Source organism: Phasianus colchicus, chromosome Z (assembly GCF_987193195.1).
Source record: "Phasianus colchicus chromosome Z, bPhaCol1.hap1.1, whole genome shotgun sequence".
In the NCBI taxonomy this organism is placed as follows: Eukaryota; Metazoa; Chordata; class Aves; order Galliformes; family Phasianidae; genus Phasianus; species Phasianus colchicus.
Window position 1 is genome coordinate 89,403,728 of NC_143476.1, and position 25,317 is coordinate 89,429,044.

Below are 25,317 nucleotides of genomic sequence, written 5' to 3' on the forward strand. Positions count from 1 at the left end.
AGATACCAGTATTATCATGTAGATACATACCATCATTCAGAATAGTTCAGAACTTCAGTTGCTTTCTCATTGCTTATGCTATTTTGAAATAAGTGTATCTTTGCTCCAATACTGTGGGTAGAATTTACTAAGAGATAATAATATTTTTTTATCCTGTGGTGATGCTTATGTTGATGGGCAAGTTCTGTGAAGTGCTAATCCCATTCTGGAACATGCAGAATATGTTCTCTGGTCCAGGAGCTGCTTAATGTTGCATCATGATTGCCAGCTGAGTGCTTTACATTCAGAGATTCTGCTGCACCTGGAGAACATCAATGGCAGGGAAGGGAATGGGAGCAGTGGCAGGGAAACAAGAATGAATTTCTTTCATCATTGAATGAATGAGTTCATATTTAGAAAGCTAACACATACAATGAGGATATAAGGATTTAAACCCTTTTCTGTTACTGGTAATGAACACTTGAATTCAACAAAAGCTGGCCTTCATTTGCTTAGGAAAGCTTCCTAGATGTTAATGCTGAGTAAATGCGTTGGGTTTTATATCTTGAGATTTATTAAATATTGGAACATAGGAATGCTTACACCAGTCAAAGTCTTACTACCAGCTTCCATTTACTCACTGAGACCACTATCAGATAGAATCATAGAATTGCAGAATAGCTTGGGTTGGAATGGACTTTGAAGATCATCTAGTTCCAAAACCCTGCTGTGGGCAGGGTTGCCAACCACTAAATCAGACACTAGATCACGTTGCCCTGGGCCTCATCCAGCCTGGCCTTAAATACTTCCAGGGATGAGGCATCTACAATTTCTCTGAGCAACAGTGTCAGTGCACCATCTTCTGAGTAAATTTCCCTTTTATCATCTCAACTAATCTCCCCTCTTACAGTTCTACACTATTCCTTCTTGCTCTGTCACTGTCAGACTGTGTAAAAAGTTGGTCTCCTACTGCAAGTACTGAAAGGTTGCGATGAGATCTCCCTGGAACCTTTGCTTCTCCAAGCTAAACAAGCCCAAATTGCCTTTCTTCATAAAAGAGGTACTCCAGACCTCTGATTATCTTCACGTCTTTCCTCTGGACTCACTGTGAAAACTCTATTCCTTTCTTGTGCTTCAGAATGCTAGAAACTATGTAGTAGAGACAAATAGTAGTTACAATTTGCTCATAAGGAAAATAGCTCCTTATCCACTGCCTTGCTCAGTTTTTGGTTTATATCATGTGACACTACAGTTTATATGTTGTTAAGCATACATATTTTGAGATGCTGGTAATTTGCAAATGAAGAGTCTAGAATCTGGGAGGTCTGAGATTGCAGGATTGTCCCCTGAAGGGTTAGGTGACACTGACCAAATGATATAATCTTTCTACACCTCCTCTCCCCACCTAAATGCCATTTAAGATTTTGACACCTGTGAGACTTCTAAGATCTGTGAACCCAAACTGTGATGCAACTCCAAAGGAAGATCAGGTTAAAAGAAATAATATTAATTGTGATACTTGTATCTTAAATATGACTAGTTATTACAAGGACTGCCTAAGATAGTGAGAAGTTAAACCAGTGTTTTTTTTTGTTTTTTTTTTTTTTGGATTGCATACTTCAGGAACTTGGCAGTGCTTGTGTGCAAACTGATGGGTGTACAATCAGTTTGGCTCTTTCCCCTGTGCATTCTCTTCACTGCAAAATCTTCACTTACTTGTGTGGATGCTTCATTAGCAAGGAGAGAAGTGCACCAGAAGCTGAAAGAAAGAATCCCTCAGGCAGTCACATCTAATCAGACTATTCACTGTTATTATTCTAAAAAAAAAAAGACAGAAGTACAAACAGAAAGGCCTTGTTCTGTTCATCTTTCTCCAGCAAACTCAAGGAATTATCTTTCATGCTCTCCTTCAAAAGAGGAAGCTAGAAAGCAAATGACATAAGAAGACATGAGATGAGTTTCTCACTTTGGATCTTGTTTGAAGGTCACCTTGCAGTTCTCTCTGGTTCAGAGATGTTTTTATCATTTCTCTTTAAACATTTTATTTTCTTCCCCTAAGCTAAATGACAAGTTATGAAACTTTGTAATTTGTTTTTCTTAATGTGAGTACTGAAAAACAACCCATGACAGATTTCCCCCCTCTGATCCCAGCCCCATCCACATCAGCTGCTGTGGCTCTTCATTTTGTCCAACCACACCTAGCTCTCAGGGTACATTATTGGTTTACATTCTCAGACCTTCTTTCTCTTTTCTTGCAACCAGTTATTTTGTGGCTTTGTCAGTGTTTGCACTGTGGATCAAACCCACCTCCATTCTTTATTCTTCCCCATTCCCCCTCTTTACCTCTGCAAAAGATGCATAGCTTTTGGGCTTTCTGGGTTTATCCTGAGAGGTGCTGGGGAGAGAAAAGTAAACCATTAATAAAGGATGAATGAAAAAAGCTGCAGAGGAACAGATGTTGGTGTTACATCCTGTCAGAGGACAGGAGATTCAAACTGAACCTTGAAGATCTTTTTACATGAATTCAGGACGGAGGTGGATAAATGCTATAACATGATCAAAAACACCCACTCGACATTTGAGATGGGAAAGGACCTGATAACGTTTCAGAACTCTGCTTTTAGTTTGGGGGTACACTGATTCTGTTGCTGAAGGCATTCTACTGTTGAAGATTTTAATGAGTAGACCTCCAGTCAACAGTCCCTCCATAATGCCTACAATATCTTACCTCAGATGTGAAGTAAATGAGATCTCAGGTACAACTGGAGACGCAATACTCTCACACCAAAAAGATGATATTTAAATGTACATATTCTTCTGAGCAAGTAATCAAAGCTCAAAGTACAAATAAGGTTACATAAAACAACATTTTTGTGATAGCTGTTGCTGATGGACAAAAACAAATTTAAGACCACAGGCGAAGCATGAAGTGTAAGCATGTCTTAATTTAGAGTTTCCCTGATTAAATTTCATATAACTCCCACAGAGTTACTACACCTAGAGAAAGACTACAGTGCTTCTAGCAGCTGCCAGAACAGGATAAAATAAAAATTGCTTCTGCACTGGTGTGACCTGAGCAAATTTCCTTTGGAATATTCCACTGTATTTTAATCAGCAGTTACAGGATAAACTGGTAGGAGAGCTAAATACTTGTGTCTGTTTCTTGTGTGTATATATTTCTACACCAAGGATAAGTGATTACATAGACGATGTTTTTGTTTTGAGTGGAAAGACTTTGGTGTGAGTGGGCCCCGAATGCTGTATTTCAGGTGAAAAATGTGCTCCCAGTCTACCTTAGAAACAGTAGATATGAAATATCCCATAGAATTATTCATATAGCTCAGAGTATTTTAGTAAGGTGAAGTAATTCTGCCATAGTGTTTTTCCCTAAATCCCGTATAGCATATATAGAAGCAGCTTGAAAAAGTAAATGCAAAACAAAGAAGCTAGTGCTTCTTGTAGTTTGTAAATTGTAACAAAATCTAATAAAAATAGAATAGAAATATTAAATATTCATTATACCCTTACAACCCTACTGAGAAATGGCAAAGAGCACTGAAACATTTCATTCAGTAACATCTGAAATATATGTATGCAATCTCTTATTTCATTAGCATCAAAAACTGCATAGCAACAGAGTGGTGCAGGAATCTAGCACCAACTTCATTTTGTCTATGATAGTTTCTTTATATTTAACAAAAACATATACATTTATGATCACATATACTGATTTTAGTTTCTTGGAGGAGGAAAAGGAAAAGGGGAAGGGGAAGGAGAAGTGGAAGGGGAAGGCAAGGAGAGAGAAGGAGAGGAGAGGAGAGGAGAGGAGAGGAGAGGAGAGGAGAGGAGAGGAGAGGAGAGGAGAGGAGAGGAGAGGAGAGGAGAGGAGAGGAGAGGAGAGGAGAGGAGAGGAGAGGAGAGGAGAGGAGAGGAGAGGAGAGGAGAGGAGAGGAGAGGAGAGGAGAGGAGAGGAGAGGAGAGGAGAGGAGAGGAGAGGAGAGGAGAGGAGAGGAGAGGAGAGGAGAGGAGAGGAGAAAAAAATAAAAATAAAGGGAAAAAGAAAAATAAAAAGAAAAAAGAAAAGAAAAAAGGAAAGTAAACAGAAAAGGGAAAAGGGAAAAGGAAAAAGAAAAAAAAAAAGAAAAAGTAAAAGTAAAAAAGAAAAAAAAAGAAAAAGAAAAAGAAAAAAAAAAGAAAAAGAAAAAGAAGAAAAAGAAAAAAAAAGAAAAAGCAGGAAGTAAAAAAGTTAGGAGGAATATCACTGTACATATATTAAAAAATACCACCTCTGTTGTCTTTGGCCTTTAGTTTTCAGTTGCAGGGAGTGCTACTCCCTTCTGAGTTCTACACATTCTATATGATCAAAAATAAAGTGATGTGCCATAAAAAATATGATAGTATATATTCTGGGAGTGCAGATACTCCCTTTAGAATAATTGTGAACAGGAAAGTACACAAAATACGGACATCTGACTGAGTAGTTAATCCACTTGAATATTCCTAAGGAAGCAAATGAAGGAAAAACTAAACTGAAAAGAAATAAAACTAAAGTCTCTATCAGTAGTTCCAGGAGATAAGGCCTTATCCTAAAAATGTTGACCACAGTAACCTAGTCTATGAATCATGGCACTTAGGCATAGTTACATTCCATGTTGATACAGATCTTCAGTGGTCCCATTAAATGTAATGAGGTTGCAAAAGATGTAAATCACTGTAAAATACGAGCCCTTATCTAATTTCTTTCTCTGAGATGACTTCACTCAAAACCATCTTTCTTATTTCCTTTGCCCTGTAAAATCCTAGTTAAACAGATTTTAATTTCTAACAAAATTATTCTAAATATCAGCAATTTTCAAAGAAAAACTTTTTTTTCTTTAAATTCTACCTTACAGTTGTGAATATTCAATAGGAACTGCTGTACCTATTTGAAAAGGATGGCTTGAATTGCCTGAAAGACCTTTCCAAAGCTGAAATTTATAAGTGCATGGCAGATTTTGAGGTGCTAATAAGTAGGAATAACACCAATAGTTGTAATAGCCTGTATACATGTCTCAATGATGAACAGAAATGAAATGGAATAAATCTACTTGTCTTTGATTTTTTACTATATCATCTTCTGTTCCTAGAAATAATCTGTTTTAACCATTAAAAAAAAAAGCCATCCAAATCTTGACCATTTTGTATGTACTTTTATAAATGTGAAACTGCAGTCTGCAGTATAAGCACTGCTTTATCTTTATCTTGCACAAATTAGATTTTTTTTTTTTTAAATATTAAGCTTAATTTTTGTTAAATGGATCAGAATTTAGGAGCTTCATAAAACCATGAAAAGGGTTGTCTACATTTCATCATTTAATAAAACCCATCTTTAAAGATATGGTAGATTTTTTTTTACTATGCAGAAGGTTGCCTGATGCCAATACCAAAAGCATTAGATGTTGGATCATCACATTTTTTCTTAAAGAGTCCATGATAGTAACTGAGGCACATGGCATTATGGAGATGATAGTATCTCTATGCTCCTGAAAAAGCACTATCTGTCCTGAGAGTTGCTTGAAATATTCCAAAAATAGTTCATCTGTAATATAGGTGGATAATCAGAATATGGGTACTGGGTGGCAGATTACAGGTTTCATCAGTATGTATCTGGGATGACTTGCATAACTGATTCATGGCCTCATCACCCATGATTAATGTGCTATAAAGTTACAGGAATGAAAGCCTCTTGCACATAGTGTAGCAGGGGCCCTGCAGAACAGAGAAGTATGTGACCATGTAATTAATGTCTGTGCCATTAATCTATTTGCACAAATGGGCAGAATTGAGGTCACACTCACAAACTCACTGAGTCATGAGATCTCTCAGGTTCTCATCTTTGCCAGTTGTAGGGTGTTTTTTCTTTTCTTTTTCTGGCAAGTTTTTTATGTTATTTGTTTAAAGAGGCTTATAATATAGGTTATTGGAAAAAAAGCGTGCATATATAAAAATGTGAGGAAATTTTGTCAGGTTTTATGCAGTCCCTCAAGCATGATAGTTTGCTCCTCTTGCATGACTGATAATGTATCAATAAATTTTGTGATGTTATTGCCTTTTATTTTACTCTTCAGGGGAAAGAGATGAAAGCAGTTAATGCAGTTAAACACGAGGGCTGGCATGTATCTCCACTACATTCAGGTAGTCTGATAAGACCTAAGCCAAAGCAGACCCTTATTACAGGAGGCACTGTAAGTGACAGTCTTCTCCATGAATTTTACAAGGTAAAACCAATAGAGGGGTGGCAGATATTATTTTGCTCCTTTTAATTTTAGACAGAGAATGATGTAATTTAGGAAGGTATTTTACAAAGCATCTGCACCTTCAATGAAGACTGTTTTTATACTTTGGCTACAACAAAAATTAGTGGACTTTCAGAGAGCAAGTTAGACTTTTTGACTGGTCCAGTCATTCCAGTCATCTTTCTCTGTTACTGACCACAGAAATGCCTCTGAGTAACTATGTCCCTAAATCAGGATTCTTACCCATATAGTGACCACTTTTAAATGCCTATATCTAGGTGCTAACCTCATCTGAATCTTTGGCTGGTAATAACCAGAGCTAGATGATCTTAAAGGTCCCTTCCAACCCAAACCATTCTACGATTCTATGGTTCTATAATCAAGTTCTTTGCCCAGCCAAACAGGATATGACAGTGTAAGAGGAAATAAAAGGTCCCCGAAGTAACCATCCAGTGTCTTAGTCACAGAATCATAGAGTCACAGAATAGTTGAGGTTGGAAGGGATCATCTAGTCTAGCACCCCTCCTTCAAGCAAAGTTACCTAGAGCGCATTGCTCAGTATCATATCTAGAGAGATTTGAACATCCCCAGTGAAAGACACATCATAGGCTCTCTGGCAATCTCTTTCCTCTGAATGAGCTTTTCTTTGTCCTTTAGGCTTGATTTTCCAGTACGTTAAATATGCTCCTTATCGATACTTAATCAGCACTTCCCAGCAGTATATCCACTCGGAGGAGAAACAAAATTCTCTGACTCTTCACTGAGATATTTCTATTGCCCTTTGATGGGGAGGTTGATAGATAAGATATAACAGCTTTAAACTTTTAAGTATTTAAAGTATTGCAGGCTCATGAGGGAAAGCCTGGAAGGGACATTGGAAGTGAGAAAAAAGCTGCACGCTGGCACACAGTCAAGAGACCCCTCTCTGATTTCAGACAGGTCCAAAGGACTGCCCTACCATACTTAGAAGAAAGGCTAATCCCTGGGATCATTATATTCACAATCCTGCCTTGTGATCTTTATAAATCTTTCTCTGAACACAGAGGATGAGCATCCTAGTGAGATTGTCAAAATGCTTTTTTGTACGAACACTTGGTTCAAAAAGAAACCAAGTGCTGTGAAGTTTCCATAAAGAAGCAACCATCTGAAGATGTGCCTTATGAAAGATTAACTTGAATCCTACAGCTTCTTTTTTTTTTTTTTTTTTTTTTCTTTTTTCTTTTTTTACAAAAGCTTTTCTTAATGGCTCATGTTTTAAATGCACCCTGTTTAATTATTTATGCATCCTGAGCTGCTTTTTTCTGGATTTGGAACTTTCGGCATGGCGCTAGTCTTTTTATTTCACACCACTGAAAGCACATGCTGCACTGTGTACAAAACAGCATCTAAAGGTCCCCTGGAGAATGCACACAGCAAGTGTGTAAGGCCTGCTTAAACGCGTGTGTGAGATGGATTAGTTGCCTAAATGCTTTGACTGAGAAGTCATGAAGTATGGTGAACCTAACTCTATGCTGGCCAAATGTTTTCAGACCCAGTTTGGAAGTCACAAGTTGTGGCCTTTGTGTTGAGTGATGTGTTGACCTCTTTCCTCTGCTTCTTCATCTTTCATTTTCTCTGCTCTGCCTTTATTATTTGAACTTAATCATTTTAGGCAGACTTTTTTCGTATGGAACAACATGGAACATCAACTCCTGTTTGTATGCCCAGATAATTACAGTGCAAATAATGGACTGTTGTGACTACAAGAAATTGTAGAAGTGAAGATCTGGATTTCTAGTCCAGTCTTTGTGTAGTAGGGAGGCCTTGACTACATGTCCTTGGTCAAATCTTTTAATTTATATCTGGTATTTCTGGTATGGAAATCAATGCAAACAGACTGTTCTCAGTGCAGAGATTCAGTTTTGCATAACTTTCATATCTCTTTACAAATGCTGTATATCTCTGTTGTCCTAGAAATAGAAAAAAATATATATTTTATTAGGTGTAAGATTTAAATTATATCTTCAGAAGATGTATTTTCAAATGGGTTTGCTAATGCATGCCACCTGAAAATGATGCATGAATAAGAGCTGTTTTTAAAGTACTTGAAAACAAGTGAAAGAACAAGGAGAAAGGAATCACTGGAGACTGGAACATTGCTAACAATTCTCATGCCTTTTAGGATTGATTCATTCTGCAGGCTTTGATAACACAAACATAGGCCATGCCTTGGGTTAACGTGCCTAGATTTCTAATGTAAGGAAAGTCAAGAGTGTGATCTGTATCTCCGTTAGAGACTCAATGCACATCAAAGTGCTAATCCAGCAGCTTGATGTGGTTACTGAAATCCATCCTTGTTCAACTATCCATATCCTTATTTTTGTCTCTCTTGACTGACAGAGACCATCCTGAAAGGCACTTTCATCAGGTATGTATCAGAGTAGCCTAGTTTCTATTATACACAATAAAATTTTGCAAACAGCAGAAACTCTGAGGCTAGTGTGGAAATATGAAGAGGAATGATGGAAAAGATGTAGACAGATCAACTAAATGTCTTACTTCCTATTCTTGCAAAATTCTCTGTAGTGTGTGGTTTTTTTCTATTCCCTATGATTTCATCTAGTCCTATGTGTTCAAAAAATGGATTTACTGTTGTATCTGTAGGCTGCCCTGTAAGTTAACGCATCTTACTGTCAGCAGGTTCTAACATTAAGCCTGCATTTCTTTTCATTTCATTCGTTTCATCCTCTTTGTGTTGTAAAAAGCAGCCATCTCTTAAGCTGCTGCTAATACAGTGTCATGACTAAGAAGGGGAGTTTTGCTCAGCATTTTGGTTTTCACTGAGATCTGTTTTTAGCAGAGACTATGGCATTGTCAATTACACCTGTGTTTGAATATAAAGATTATCTTAAAGGAAGATAGATGCTTTAAACATTCAGTTCAGTACCTCTGGGAAGGAAATGTTTCTAGATCAAGTGAAAATTGACTTTATCAGAGAGAACATCGCATTCAGACTTTGTCCCTTTTCTATCTGCAAAGTAATCTGCAGAATCTAAGCAAGTCTTCTCCAAAGGAAATATCATGTCCTGTTGCGAAATAACTCTTCATTTTCCAAAACATTCTTGCAGCTCAGTCTTTTCCATACATGGAGTCCCATCTCTCCAGCACACTGCAGTAATGATGCCCATTCTGTATACAGTGTCTGCGTGTTTTGTTTTGTTTTGTTTTGTTTTTCTACAAGGAAAAGGATTAGGCATGTTGAAAGCACTGGTGTTTACTTCAGGAGAAATCCATCCAAGACAAGTGAACCGTCAACACCTACTTCTCAATAAACAACTGTCAGGGATTTGAGTAAATGAGGGCTGTGTGTGTGGGAGTGTGTCTGCTGGTTATTTAATTACTCCATGAGTCTGCTTGTATCCCTAGTAACCTTCATGTTTTCATTTGAGTTATGCCATAGCTTTGTAGTTATTTTTCCCAAATCATGGCTGGTTCTGAGACCAAATTGCTAGACATCAGCCTGGCTTTGTTTGCTGCCTGTGTTCCTGTTGCGTGGGCAGAAAATTTAAACAGGAACCTATGACCTCTCTTACGTGCCTTAGTGGGGGTTTTGAGCTGCTTTGATGCCTCCTAGATACCTTTCCTAACTCCTGCATTAAGCCTTGTTCACCTGAAAAAGTCAAGCTTTACTGGGTTCCCATCAGGGCGTATTGTTTGGAAGGGAGAAATTCTATCTTCAGTTCACCAACAAAGAGCACTGCTGCTGTAGCTCTAGGTTTTTACCCAGTAAATGAGTACACATTGCACATGTTGGTTAAAACTTGTTAGTCATCTACTGGCCAGGAATGCTGGCAAAACCACTTACCAGAAGGGAAAGATGTTTCAGTTAAATCAGGACACAGAGATCAGATGTCAGAGTCACTGGATGAACCGTTCTTCATATTTTCTTGGAAAGAGTTTTTTCATTAAGATGAGTGTTTTTCAAATGAGGTGCTGATTTACGATAGTCAAAAGTTCGTTTCATCCTCTAGTTTTTTTTGTGGTATTTTGTTTGTTTGTTTGTTTGTTTGTTTTTTCCTTTTCCTTTTTAAACTGCTGCTTTTTGTCTTGTGTTCCTTTGGAAAAATAGTAGATACCTTCACTTCAGCAGCAACACACTTGGAATTGTGCTCTCCAAAAAACACCGTAAGTAGAGGCCAGGGCCTGGTTCATGATCAGTGTGGTCAGAAGTCAGAGGTCAGACAGTGTCCCCTTTTTGCATTTTTTATAATGATAAGATTTCGTGCCTTTTTCTCTGCTGAGCAGTAAGGCCTGGTGAACAGAGCCTAAGAATCAAAAGACAGACAGAGTAAAGTATGCCTACCTCAAGTCACATGGAACCAAAGCAAAGCCTTGCTAATTTTACAGCAGTTGCCCACATTCTGCTGAGAGGGCGAAGCAATGCATTGCTCAGTAGAAGGCAATGGGATTAAGCCTCTCTGGAAGCACCAAGAATGAATCAGACAAGCTCTTGTGGGAAATAATCTATGGAAAGAGCAGGAGAAAAGGATGCCTAAAGCAGGAGATGCTGCTCCATGAGTAGCAGGCAGACAGCCTAGTTGCATTCTTGCGGCCAGTAGCTCTAATGTGTGGCCAATAGAATATACGTAACTCAAGATCTTACTGATGAACTAACCTCAAAACTGAACTAGTGTTTTAATACAAAGCCAGAAGCGTGAACATCTAATATGTGACTAACTTGAATCCTGGTAACAGATTTTCTCTGTATCCAGATGTCCATTTGTATCATGTAGCATTTGCAGAGAGAGAGGGTGCAAGGAAATGTTAACCTCTGTTAACTTTGAAAATGGCTGGGTTTAAATTTGAATTGCATATGTAAGTTTTCTCTTTGCTTTCCAAATCTTTATTTGCCTGGGAACAAGACTGTGGTATATCCAAGATTATCTGTTTTCTCTTCTATGGTTTACCTCAAAAAGGAAAGAGAAGTCTTTCATTGAAGAACAATTTTAATTAAGACTTTGTAATGGTAAAGCTTGTATGAAGAAAATGAAAAATTCTCTGCTTCAGGGAGGAGTGATGGCATCAAACATCCCACAAAGGTTCACAGCTTATGTATTCAAAACAGGTTTTCAAAGAAATGCATGGATCTCAACAAGAAATAATAATGATAGGTGGAAATCTTGCAAGTATCGCCAGAAACAATTTAAGCTTCCAAACAGTTGTCTTGTTGAGAAATGTTTCAAGAAATTCTTTTGTCAAGGCATGGCTCAGCTCTGGTCTGGAGCTGTAGGAGTGGAGTTAAAAGTGTATTATTGGATACCAATGTAATTGGGGCTATACTCATCATGCCTCCCTTCTGATAGCTAATTACAGAGCCCGAATTATTTGTTCAGATGCCTTATATAGAGAGTAGAGTGATTTAGTTGCTCTGATTTCCTCTCTGGACGTCTTACTGATAACATGAGGAACTTGGGCTCCTCAACCAGGTGCTAGTAAAGGTTGGGTGGCCAAAGCTGTGACCTCAGTTCCCTGCTCTGACTGATGAGATGCATCAAGCTGGAGAGCCAATTCGTGCAGTATATTCATGGGTGTTATTTCAAACCTGATCTTATATCAGACAAGGCTGGTCCAAGCTGTAGCGTTAGCAACAAGCAGATCAGTCCTGAGGAGCACTCGGATTTGGATCCTGACCTGAATTTCTTTTTTTTTTTTTTTTTATTCCTAACTAGAAACCCAGTTTCTGGAGGACAAGAGCTGAAAGCGCAAAAGCTTTTCTTTAATCACAACCTTTTCCTATTTTTCTCTAAGAAAAACCCTCGCGAGCAGCAGCCAGCCCTGCTGAGACGTAGCCTCAAGTGTCCCCTCCTTCACAAACTGGAGGAGTACAAATCTGCAAGGGAAGGAAACCTAATTACATTGCACATGTTCTAATTTAAGTTGCTGTGGGTTGCTGGGAGTTTGAGCAGCAGAAACATGAGGTCACTTCTTGCCTGCGACCATGTCTTTTGCTTGATGAAAAGTGTACAGACTTTATAGCTTTTTCTGGTGTAATTACCTCAAAGATGGATGAGTGGGGATCTTCCCAACAGACTGGGCTTTCTTTCCTTGAGAAAAAAAAAAAAAAAAAAAGTCCATCTTTAAAATTAAACATCTAGCAACATGTACACACATACACTGACAAATGCATGCAGTTGGGCAGGTAGAGCTTTACATATGCGTTGTGATCACAGATACATGAATAATCCATTTTAATATCACCACAAAACTAAGGAACTTGAAAATTCTCTCTCATGTAGTGTTTGCAACATAGAAATGCTAATCTTCTACATCTGAGACATATCCAAATTGCCACTGGCATTCTGTGAAAGCCTTCTTGCTGCTCCAAAGCACAGTTCCACATTTGCTCTGCTTTTGCAAAACAGCTTTTGCAGTTGTGGCTTTGATATTGATGGTCACTTCTGATGGAAAGCCATCATTTCAGCCAGCTTGGAGCCTTTTTATTTTCCCACCCACACTTACACACAGTCTTATATAGCAAAGCATCAGTATGTTTGCTCTTCAGCTTCTGCCAGAGGGGTCTGATTTTAGTGATAACATATTAAAAAGTATAAATGCATGCAGACCATACCTGCCATGCAAGTGCATTTTTAAATATAGTTTCAATATTTACTGTTCTTTTTCCATCCATTTACATATAAACCAGAGAAGATATACACTTAGTACAGGATACGTTTGTGGAATTCCTACTTGCCTTTTTTTCTTACTGTTTCAATTTACAGATCATTCTTTGTTTCGTGCTTGTAGTGGAAGCTGTGTCTTATTATCATTGTCTGAATGCCAATTCATTTATTTATTGAAGTCACATTAATCTAGATTGCTAAGTGCCTTGGCAGTCTGAACTTGGGACCTTGGTCTTGGGAACCTCCATGAGTGCTTGAAAAAGTAAAGGTCGGGAAGCCCAATTTCTTCTGCTACTACTGGCGGACAAATGTGGGAAAACATTGGGTAAATTGCTATACCTCAGTATTTCTGAATAATGACTCCTTCTTCCATGAGGTTTTTTGAGATTCACTGTTGATAAAATTTAGATGATTTAAAGGCTTTTTGCTCCATATGAATGATGCGATGGATATCATTCTGAAGACCATGATGAAAAATACATGTAATAAACTTTTGTTAGGTCAATTTTTTTTTTTTAATAGTACATCATTTACCAAAGTGGAAATGTAGTAGTCTTTGTGCACACCGCTGGCTTCTCATGAAACATTCACATGATCAGTAGAAGTAAATCCAAAATATATTATGTGTGGGAAAGAGAAGCTCTGGAAAGCTGAAAGAAGCTCTGTTTTTCTTCTTTTCTTCACTGCAGATTTTATACATGGAGGCATCTGGTACCCTCAGTAGTGCCTAACCTACTTCAAAAAAAAAAAAAAAAAAAAATTAAAATTACTTTAATAAGTTTTACAACTGCCAGTCAGGGAAATCTGAAATTCTCAGATATCCATAACAAGCTGAACAGTCTGCAGCAGAGGTGTGCACTCATCTAAAGTCTCTGACGCTTTAAAGTGCACATTTTCTAGCTCTGCCCTTTCCATAGTATTCCACAGGGGCCACCCATTGCAACTGCTGATAAGGTCGCATTCAGGGTGACTGATGAATCTGTGCTGATTTCAGAATGTTTTTCTGTCTGCTTGCAGAAAATAAATACACATGTATCTTTGAGAGAAATCCTTGAAGTGAGAATGTGCAAGAGTAACTGCATTGCCTAGTCAAAAACAAAGAGAAAAAAATAAATAGTAACTTAAAATTCAGATTTTGTTGCTTATTGTCCCCCCACAATCCTCAAAAACATTACTGAACACTAAACATGACATTGGATATCGACAGACACTTCCAACATTTCAGAGGTTTTGCATCTGGGCTCATGTTCAGCAGAGAAATGTAAACCAAATCAATATGTTCTTCTGTATTTAGGAAAGAAAAAGCAGGGGTTTTTTAGGAAAAAAAAAAAAATGTCAGCCAGTGCCTAAAAATGACCCCAATGTTCCTCATGTCTTCATATCCAGGATGTTTTTATTTCGTGCACATCCACAGATGTATGTGAGATTTAGATCCAGACTGGATATCAGACTTTGTGCCTCATTTGGAAGCTCAGGGCCAAATCTAAGTTAATCCCTATTTTGTGAGGACAGGGTCAGTCTGGAGGAATATTTTACATTTATTCACCTCTTGAAAGTCTATATGTATGCACACTTAGCCAGTACAGAGGAATTGTTACAGGAATCACAACTTCCTCTATACATTGGTTTCCTGAATGCATTGAGATGAGTGTTTTTCTTTGCACGTGCTCATCTTCACTCTGGGGAGAACTGCATCTCACTGGGCTTGTCAGGATGTAAAGGTCCTTCCTAGTAAATAAACTCAGCTGTACCATTGGGACAAGCTGCTTTACAACAGCAAGGAATATGGCAAGTGAAATGACTTGTTAAAAAATGTGAAATATTCTTTTTGGTGCCAAGGATGAGGAAGAATTGCTGGGATGAATCCAGAACTAAGGTGTGTCTAGGGATAGAAATGATTCCAGGGGAAGAAAGAAGAGGCTCTGAGCAGTGAGATTTATTACACTGGGATATAGCCTCCCAGAGGAAGGGCTTGAAGACACATTGCTGGAATTGCTTAACACTTGGTTGGACAAAACACTTGAGGATATAGAGAGGATATACAGCCACAGATTTTTAAGGCTAGAAAGAGCCATTGTGATCACTTAGCCAAACCTCCTGCATGACTCATACCAGGGGATTTGCCTAGATGTATTCTTGTCCAATATCTGTCATGCACTAATGCATATCTGTTTGAAAAAACACCCAGCCTAGATTTACAAGAATCTTCCAGTAATTGACAATCTATTGCCATGATAAGCTGTTCTCATGGTTATTTATGTTCCCTATTAAATATGTGGGCCATGTTTCTGTCTTACTGTTGTTAGCTTCTGCTTCAAACCCTGCATCTATCTGCTAAGCTGAAGGACCTGCTGTGAAATTGTTGCCCCCATTTAAAGTCTCTTTGGTGCATCTCAAATGCTTGCAACACCAGTATCATCAGTGTCTTAGCTCATCTCCCTCTCTCCTCCAGTACCTCTTAGAAAAACTTACCTTCTACTATGTCTACTGACGCTGATCCCTCAGAATAAGCTATACTGGGGGAGGAATAAAAATAAGATGTATAATTAGATATAACTTTACTCCCTTCGAAATAGAAAAGTACATGTTGATGTCTGAATTGTGTTTTTCCCTGTATATATCACTTCCACTGTACTGTCTTTCCCTGATATACCCGTTGCGTCAGAGTAGAGGATAGTGGACTGTAAGTTTGGTGTCAGCATTTTTACGGAGTCACTCAACTCAAGCACACAGTTGGCACTTAAGAGGAAGTAATAACAGCACTGGGAATGGTTCTGCTTCATCAACGTGTGTAGAGTCAAGAAATGTATTTAGGTGATTTAGTAGAACACAGGCGATTAAAAGAACAATACTCTGATATGCTGGCCATACTGTACTATTTCTGTATGTAGTCTCAATGGTTCCACTCATAAGAAAGAACATACAGAGAGATCTCTGAATTTTTTTTCAAAAGTCCAACAACTGACTATTTTCTATGGACTAGATCATCTGCATTGATAAGCAAATCCTGAGCAGTAGATCTACAAGCTTTGCTGTTCTGGACACTAATCCCAGACCTGAATTCATACTAAAAGATTTTCCACCTGTTTAATTCAAATCATTGGTGAAAGAATGGGGATTCAATGAGCTGAATTTCATCCCAGATTTCTTAAGTGAGATGCCAAAGAAATCTAGGAGGCTATTTAAGCACAAAGTAATGCTTGGTATGCCTTGCAAGCCTTCTTTTTAGACTACTGTACCGTGTTTTCTATTTTATTCCAGTCCATGCTGCTGTTTTATTTCTGTAGAAAACAAACCTAAACTTGGTCATGGCCTTTAAGAATTTCTGCTGTACCTTAATAAAAGTGTGTTGTGAAAATGGCTGAGAAAGTCTTGAAAGTATAAAATCAAGGGACAATTAAATCTTGGGCTCAGCTCCCTAATTGATTTCCATTGGAGATTCACACTTAATAAAATACAGAAAATTGCATTTTATTTTGGCACATAAATACTGGTAGTGGGAGACTGTGGCATTTAGAAGAGAGTATCACTGCACCAGAAAACTCACTTCAGCAAAATGATGCAGTCCAGTTGAGCCCCTTTTATGATCTGAGAAATGACTGTTTTTATAGCACACTAAATAAAACCTGCTATTCGAACTGGAGGTTTATTAGTAAAGGTGATTCTGTGATAGCTGGGGAAGGAGGAGGGGGAGGAGGTACAAGGAATGAACATCAAAAGAGGGATGCGTGTCATTCAGAAAAAGCACAGAAATGCCCCCCAAATGTGATATCACTCATCATCACCCTGACTCTCTCTGCCACTAAAATAATTGATGTCACCATTACTATTTCTTCGTTGCTCCAAAACATTATTGCTAGTTTGGTCACATTTCCGCTGATGGAAAAGCCTTTGCTATGGGTGCAGTGTGGGAATTAGCAAAATGCATCTAGGGGGAACAGAACATGATAAAATTGGTCCAGGAGGATTAGCCAGGGCAGTCTGTGACAATAATGACACCTAGAACTACTGCTTTTTATATTCTTGTAAGAGGACGTGCAGGTGGAAGTTGGCATCCTCATAGAATGCACCTATGCCTCAGATGTCCCAGTGAATTGCTTGGTGTTTTTCTTCAAACAACTGCTTAGGTGTGTAAGTGAATTCACATGGTAGAATACTAAAACATGATTATGAAGAGGGAGAGGGCATCATCTTTAGACTAGAAACAATCTGCTGTCACACTTCTGATGTTCTTCAGCCTCCACATCAAAGCTCGCCAGAAACAGTGTCATGCAGTTGTTCTTGGTATGAGGAACATGGAGAAAAGGATTACATTTCATCCAAAACATCTTTGAAAAATGGGTACAGGGTACATATAAACTGAGAGAGATGAATCTGAAATAATAGTTGTCCTGTGGTTTTTGCATATGGGGTAGGTTTCACTGCATGCTTGCTTGAATTGTTAGGAATGACAGCATGAGAGTTCGAAGCAAGATGAGTGTGTTCCTATTCTCTTTCATCACAAGATAATTATTTTACTGATGAAAACCAAGGAGAATCTCACTCAGGAGATGGAGACCAGCTTTTTGAGAGAGTCGAGAACATGGTATACATCCCACATCATCTGCTGGCTCTACAGAGAATGCGGTTTTGAGTTCATAACGAGTGGAGCTAGAAATTTATCATGTATGACATCTCCAGGCAGATTTTCCAAAAGGAATGAACCACCCACATCTCGTTGCGGATCAGTTTCATGTTTTCAGGGTGAATTGGTAGGGCAGGACTCACCCTCCATGCAGAGAAGTGGAAAAACTTTCATTCAGTATATTTAAACCCCTTTGCAAATTTTCATGAGATTTAACCCAGATACACCAAATTGATGTTCAGGCAGATTTCTGGACTTTGTGCTAACACCATAGCATATGCAATACTTCATGCTAGACCTTAACTGCAATCAGGATGCTTTGAAAGAATTAATCTGGCGGTCAGTAACTGCTAAATGAAGTGCATGCTAAAAGAATGATGAGCTAACTGACTGGAGCTCACAGCTTTTATGAGCTTTTCTAAATGCCTGTTTTCAGGTGAATTCAGCATCTCCTTGACATTCAAGGACTCAATTTATAATCAAATTATTTAACTCTAGTGGAAAGAAGCATTGGCCTCAATGGAAAAGCCATTTATAATTCCCCCACCCCTTGGAAAAAAAAAAAATAAATGCATTCAGGATAAAGCTGCAATTCCTATAATAAATGAGGGATAAAAGAAATCTTTCAATGCAAATTAAGCACTGCAGGCTTTTAAAAATTACAGCAGAAACTTAGAGCACACAGCTGCTCACATCCTTATTTCCAATTTAGTAATCTGAGACGTGTTGAAGCATTAATGTTCCGGACAACACCACAGACGTTTCAGAGATAAATACTTACTGCTAGCATTTCTATAAAGCCAATAGAACTCCATCCATCCTGGGACCCTTCTGCCATTTGATTTTGCCCTTAAATGTGGAAGTTACAGAGGAAGGAGAAAGAGCATAAAATAGACAGTTAGACATGCAATTTTTTACTTGCACACCAGCTCCATGGGACTATAGGACTTCTGAAGGGATGGAAATACATTTGATATTTCAGTATTAAAGTATTTGTGTCAGTGATGCTATTAGGATCATTAGCCCAGCTTTTGGACAAAAAAAAAAAAAAAAAAAAAAAAAAGCAGTTTAACAAGGCATTTTCCTCTACAAACCCCTTCTTCTTGGGTGTAATGCCCAAGTGAAACACTCACTGAAAACTCTTTGCACTGGCTTAAGGTCAAGCAAGGATCAAACCAGGGCTGTCTCACCAAAACTGCGTTAGTTCCATTATAGTCCACCTTAGGTGGTATTTAATTGTTCTCTACCAGCTAAAGTTAGGCAGCAAAACGTGTTATGCTTAAACATGATACTTCAACTTCATTGTTATGTCAGTGGCGATAGGCTCTTTGTTGGAGATGACAGAAAAATCCCATTGTTTAGAGTTTTCCCAGACTCCGTGTTTAATATGTAGCCCTGAAAAGAACAGGGTTGTTAAACATTTGATAAAAAAAAGTATGGGCAGAGATGATCTTATTCTGCAAGTAACGAATGGATCAGCTCCTAGCTCCAAATCCAACCTTTATATATTCACAATCTGTTGCAATTTACCCAAATAAATTCCTCAATTACTGTGTTTGGAAATTGAAAGTGTTTGGAATGCAGCTGAACACTGAAATAGCATGCAAATCATCGTTTAAAGCAGTACCAAAATTAATTTGGAATAACTGTAGAATCTGATAGTTATAAAGTAAATCAGGATGCCTTAGTTGGAATGCATGAAAAACTATATTATTTGCAATCATGTGAGCATCTTTAGACCATTCAGTAATCTCTGTGTATTACTTTATCATTTCTGTAAAGGTAAGGGCTTTAGATAAATATTCTCAAAAGGGTTGCAATGCAAAAGGTTCTGTTTTATCAATATTTTTACTTAGTTATCTTGACCATGCCCGTGGTAAGAACAACAAGCTGCTTATGCTGCAGCAGCAAAAAACAACACCAACTTTCCCATGGAACTTCACCCTTTCTGTACTGATATGATTACACAAATATCTCAGGGAAGACAGGTGTATAACAATGGCAGTGCAAATCTGCAGGGACCCCCAGCACCTTCAGTGGAACTGTTCTTGATGTGCACAGCACTGCAGCACAGTCTGCTATGTTTATGTTCAGTGAATGGACACAAACAGTTGATGCTTTGCTTTTAATTAACCCACTCTTAGCCCATGCTGTGTTTCGCTCTCAAGTAGTCCCCCTGCAGCTTTGTGTTAACTCCTGCCTCTCTTTCGATATCTAATGAATGATCCTTATTCGTGTGAATGTGGTGGTGTTTGGGCTTTGTGCTACTGAAGCTTCAGGGTTTTAAGGAAGGAGTGAACTCTGGAAGTGTTGAATTTCATACACTGTTCTAGTAAATTCCCCTTCTTTGGGACAGTGATGGTGAATTTCATATTAATGCCTGATGACATGTTTTCCATCCATATTTTAATTGGAATTAAAGCCCTTGTAGCAGCTTTGAACTAGGTTCAGTGGAGTTTCTCACAAGATGTTACTGCTGTTTACCCTTCTACCAAGTGTCACATTCCAATTTGTGATCCCTCCTCCCTGATTACAGTCACTAAGGATATACAAGACTTCCTGAGCCCTTTCAGACACTTGCTATTACAAACTGGCCTGATTCAATCAAACAATCCTGATATAAATTGACCACAATTACTGTTAAACCCATAAGTCATCAGACCAGAGCCAAGTTCCTTTAAAACTGGAATCTCCTCTACCTAGCATCTTTTATTTACAGAGTAAAGCTGCCTCTGGAAGGCTCAGAGCACTCACCAAAAGATATGAACTGTCTCCAACCTTTAGTTCTGATTATAAGCTTCAAGTGAGCTGTTTTCAGTTGCCCCACTGGGACATGAGAGGAAATGCTCAGTTTCAGTTTTGAGCAAAAGTATGATCTGAGCTAGGATTATTTATTCATGTGTTGGAGCAGGATATCTCAGACTTTTTCTTCCTCTCAAAGGGTTTTATTTTCCAGTAACTTATTTTCATGCATGTCTAGCATGCAGAAACTGAAAAGAAAGCTTTACAAGAGGAACAAATTACCTGGAGTTCCTCCCATTTTTTTGGAATTCCTTGTGAAGGACCAAAGCAACATCTGTTGTTTTCAGAAAGCAGGTGCACATTGTATTTTCATCTTATTTTTACTGCAGCCAGATATATTCATTCAGTCCTAAACATCTCAGGCTGACCTTTTGCCTCACCAAAGAGCTGTTTTCAGCATAGTTTAGAAACATTATCAGCCTTGTTTTTAACTTTTTCAAAACTGAATTAGGAATGAATGCAGCCTTGCCTTTTCTCAAATCGAGCTAGGTCCGGTCTACATGCAAAACAGCTTCCTTAGCAGAATGCTCTGCCTGAGCTAATATATTTCTCTGCATGGCTTGGAAGCAATCTTATGACTCAGCATCAACCAGCCCAGGTGACCAACAGACCAAACTCTTGCATAAATTAAAACAGTCACCCCATTGATTTCCAATGAGATGTCACCTCCTCATTGCCAGAATTGCTACCAAAAATGCCTTTCAGGTTCCTAGACCACACAGAGGAATTGAACAATGTTTTTCTGAAATTCTTGCTTGCTGGAGAGGCAGGAGTGGCCCTGAGAAAAGGCAAAAACGCTTCCAAAGTATCTAAGTGATGTTACTTGTCTAGGAAAGCCTTTCCTCTTTTTTTTTTTTTTTTTTTTAAATTTATTTTCAGCCTGTGAAGAAGAAAACAAAGGATGGTATGTCCCCAGAGCATACTCTGATGTGTCACTGTGGATGCCAATCCCCACAGACACTCCCAGTGTTATTAATTTTTAAAACAAACTTGCTGATTGAGGTTCTGACTGCCTTTAAATTGTCTCTACAAGGAGACTGTGTACTAATTAACCCACAGAAACAATCAATGATGTACCTTTTTCAAGTTTCAGGGTGATTAGAATATGAAAATGAAGAGCACAATGGTGCAGATGTTTTAAAATCACAGCAGACAGCAATTACTGACATGGGAACCAGCTGCTTATCTCTCCATATAAAGCCTCTTAATAGGGAATTACACTTGAGGAGCCATTACACAGATGGATCTGCAAATGATTTAAAGAGGGGGCGTAGTAGTATTAACTTTGATTTGCAAGCCAGATTCCTGACAAGCTGTATGTCAAGAATATATACCTCTAGATTTTTTTTCTTTTTTGCTTTTGGAGCAAAAAGGTACCACACCCTGTAAGCAACTAGATTTGTTTCAAGAGATATGTATGTGTTTATTTTTCTTCTTTTTCAGATGGTTTTTTTTTTTTTTTTCCTATAGATTAGTTAGTAATTTTTTTTTTCATGTTCATATTAATTTATTGATTTGGTTACTGGAATCTTTTCTTGCTTTCTGCTCTGGGACTAGAAGTAGTATGTAAATTTGGAGAGAAGCTCAGAGGGGATGTGGAGGCAGAGTGATACATCTAGTAGTTAAATTAAGAGTCCAAGAGGGATGGATTTAGCCATTGGGTACTATTTGTAGAGTAAGGCGCTGTTTATCAGGAAGGTGACTATGATATGTCTTTCTTTTTTAATGGTTGAGGCCTGCGTGCCTGAATAAAATTATCAAGATAAGTAAGTATATCCGTAGGTGCAGGGATACACAGGTCTGGAAAGGCAAGTGAAAGCACACATTGCCATTTCCTTTGCTCTCCGTCCGATTCTCTTCAGTTGCCTGTAAACAGGATGTATCCTGCTTGTAAATCTACCTACAACTACCTGGTGTGAGGACTGAAAGTCATGAGCTTGACGCTAAAACCATTTCACTAATGGTAAGAGGATTCATACGTCACTTTTTTAGTATAAGTTTTAGCTTATACTGCATTGCGTTGCTCAAACTTCTTTGCAGTTATAAAGCAGAAGATATTATTTTTATTTTTAAAGGAAAGATGGAGTTATAACCCACTAAGGCTTTCTGATAAACTGAATATCAAGAGTGATATTGACCAAGGTTAGTAATAAAATTACATGGGTTAAAATATGTTTCTACTTTTCTATCAGATGAAGGACAGTGGTCCTGGTCCGGAATAGTTAGCTGCTAAAGAAAATCCCTTTTCATGAAAGAGTGAACTACAGATAGAGGCGCTGATGTTTGAAGCATTTTTAGGATATCATAAACCAAAAAGTAAACAAGTTAATCACTTCACTTTTCAGGAAAAAGCCCACTGTTGTTGGTACTGGTCTCAGGCTGTGTTGCCATAGGAACTCTTTTTTTTTTGAGTCAAAAGCCCCTTGCTATAGATCTGCTCACTGACAAATAAAATAATGAATTTCTGTGTAAGGTACCAGGATATAGGTTTTTGAAGAGCCTCATTTACTCTCACCAAGCCCCTCTTTTCTCCCCTCCTCCCCAACTGCCGTGATATCTTCTAGTAGCTCATCCCAGAGGTTAGATATATTCTGCTATCTCTTGTTTGCTTCTTAGGGTTGTGCTCACCCAGAAGGGCAAGATGAAGACTAAATGTTAGGACCAATGGGATCAGAAAGCAGTACAGAAAAATACACCATAAAAAGAGTTTGCTGGGTTACTTTCAACCAATTTACTAGTGCTTTTAAGAAGACAGTCCCCATGTATTTGATACAGCCTACGAAACCCAACCTACTGCAGCTGCATGCTCTCTTGTTACTCTGGTCTTTCCTGCAGAAGAATTATTTTGGGATGACATGGACATGTCTGGCAGGAGAGAGCAAACTGTAAACATTATGCTGGAAGGAGTATCATGAAGAGACCCTGTGGACTGCTATTTGCTACAGCAGATATATAGTTTGACATCCCATTTCAGAAATGAAGTTCTCCAATCCTGCTGTCTGGCTGGTTTTTGAGGCCGTGTTAAAACTGGAATATTTATCTATGTGGTTAGGTGCCTCAAGCGTTGGCACCTTTGATGACAGACGGATATCTTTCTCATGAACTGTAAGATTAATGTTGTGGTGGCCTGTGGTACTGGAGTAATGACAAGGCTATCATTAGGGATATGTTGGTAGTTGCATCACCATTTTATAGTGTGTGGAACAAGGAAATGAGACTGGAGGATTCAACTGATATATCAGCACTCATCTCTGATATACAGTTGGCCTCTCAATGCTGAGCCCTTATTAATGGCTTTAAATATAGAGATTATTGCTCTTTTTAAACCAGAGATTCCTGTGTGTGCAGTGCGCTTAGAGGCACCAGGGTGTTGCTAGCTTGTGATGTTTTTTTCTTGCTGTGGTCACCTTCTCTTTTTCCAAATGAAATTGTTCCTGTTGTTTAGTTTTGCAGCTCAGCATTTGGGAAATAATGTGAGGGGCAGGAGTTGCTTTGACAGCAACTCACAGGGCTGAGATCTCTACCTTGGAACAGCACCAGGGGCCGGGAGAGACCTCAACCCGCTATTTCCAGGCTTTTTTTCCGAGTCAGAAATTGTACCCTGGAAGAATATATTCTATGTGAGGCATGATAACATATTCAACTTCATTCTGGGGACGTGACAAACAGGTGGGCTGTGTTTTCCCTTGTATTTTACCCAAGGAGGACATTGGTGTTGTGCTGTGGGAGCTGTGCGCCCTTAGGCTGCAGTGCGGCTGGAGCGTGGGAGGCTGCAGTGAGGAGGAGGAGGAGGAGCTGATTTCTTCCCTGAGGCCTATTTATGCTTTCGGCTCTTTTCTCAGGCTGAAAAAAAAAGGAAAGAAAAGTGTGTCGCTCACCCGTGACATCTGCAGCTCCACCGCAGCTGTGTGCTTTCATTTTCTCACTCCACAATTCCTGGAAATCTCTGCTTTCCCTGAGCGTAGCTGGTCCATATGTACAACAGCTGAACTATCTGCAGGATTTAAGAGTCCCCTATTACTCTGCAGACAATGGACCAGAACAACTTCATCGTTACTGCCTTTTCCAGGAAGGCCACATGCCCTTTTTGATGTGAATACTAAGGATATCTCAACATCAGTTTGCCTATAAGACGCATGTTTGCTCGTCACTAAATAACATATTGTGGACTTGGGGTGTTTAGCACCTTTCAAATCCCTCTGAAATTGATCAAGATTTGAGGACACCTAATTTCCCAGCAGATTAGGTCTCAAGGAGCTCAGAACCATTTTGTGCTGACCCCAAAATCTCTGCGGCAAACAACCCAAGCAAGGATCTAATGTAATGCTGCTGATAGAAACTTAATTGTAACAGCATGTTTGCAGAAACATGAGACACTTAGCAGTTGTTTTCTATTGTTCTTTCCTTAGTTACGCATTTATTTTAAATCTCTCATCATTTATTTGGTATTCGGAACGGTGTTGTTACAGTTTGTTGGGAACAGTTGTTTGCTTGTTGTACTAGGTGCTCAAAATCAGTTGCACAGTTTGGTCCAGAGCTTTACAAAACATAACATCTGAATGTGACCAGAGAAAAAAAATGGCTAGAGGAGATCAGTGAGAGAAAATAAAATGTTTGTTTGTTTCATTGGCTTTTTACACTCAAAAGAGTTTTGAAAAAGTTATAGATGTAAAGAAATATAATTTCCTTTGAATGAAGGACACCTGCCAAGAATAAAGTAGCCTTTATTTTGCTCTGTAGAAGACTTCGGTATACTTCTGCCCTTTCTGTTACCCCTGCAGTTTGAAGTGTTGCTGTCAGATTAAAAAGTGTATTGAAGTTGTCACTTACCAACAATGCAAATAGCAGATTATTAAAATATAAAGAGAATAATGTAAATCTTGAACTTGGCAAGTGTAACTCACACACTGGATGCTATGCTTATCATTTTCAACCATTGATTTTTGTGCTGATGACTTCTATGTGGAAATTTAAACAA

The 25,317-nt window shown here is 38.5% G+C and overlaps 1 protein-coding gene across 13 annotated transcripts in view; it reads left to right on the forward strand.

Moving 5' to 3' along the window:
• Positions 1-25,317, forward strand: part of SETBP1 (SET binding protein 1) — a 269,520-nt gene that overhangs the window by 166,010 nt on the left and 78,193 nt on the right. Inside the window, exons 1-2 of one of the 13 annotated variants that reach the window (XM_090131238.1) lie at positions 21,239-21,754; positions 22,202-22,302. The exons of 8 other annotated variants lie outside the window; for them this stretch is intronic. In XM_090131238.1, coding sequence (XP_089987364.1) covers positions 22,300-22,302 — 3 coding nt within the window. In that variant the 5' untranslated portion in view covers positions 21,239-21,754; positions 22,202-22,299. Of the gene's footprint in view, positions 1-21,238; positions 21,755-21,826; positions 22,303-25,317 lie in introns of those variants that run through there. 4 more of the 13 variants (XM_090131237.1, XM_090131239.1, XM_090131240.1 and 1 more) reach the window with 4 other exon arrangements.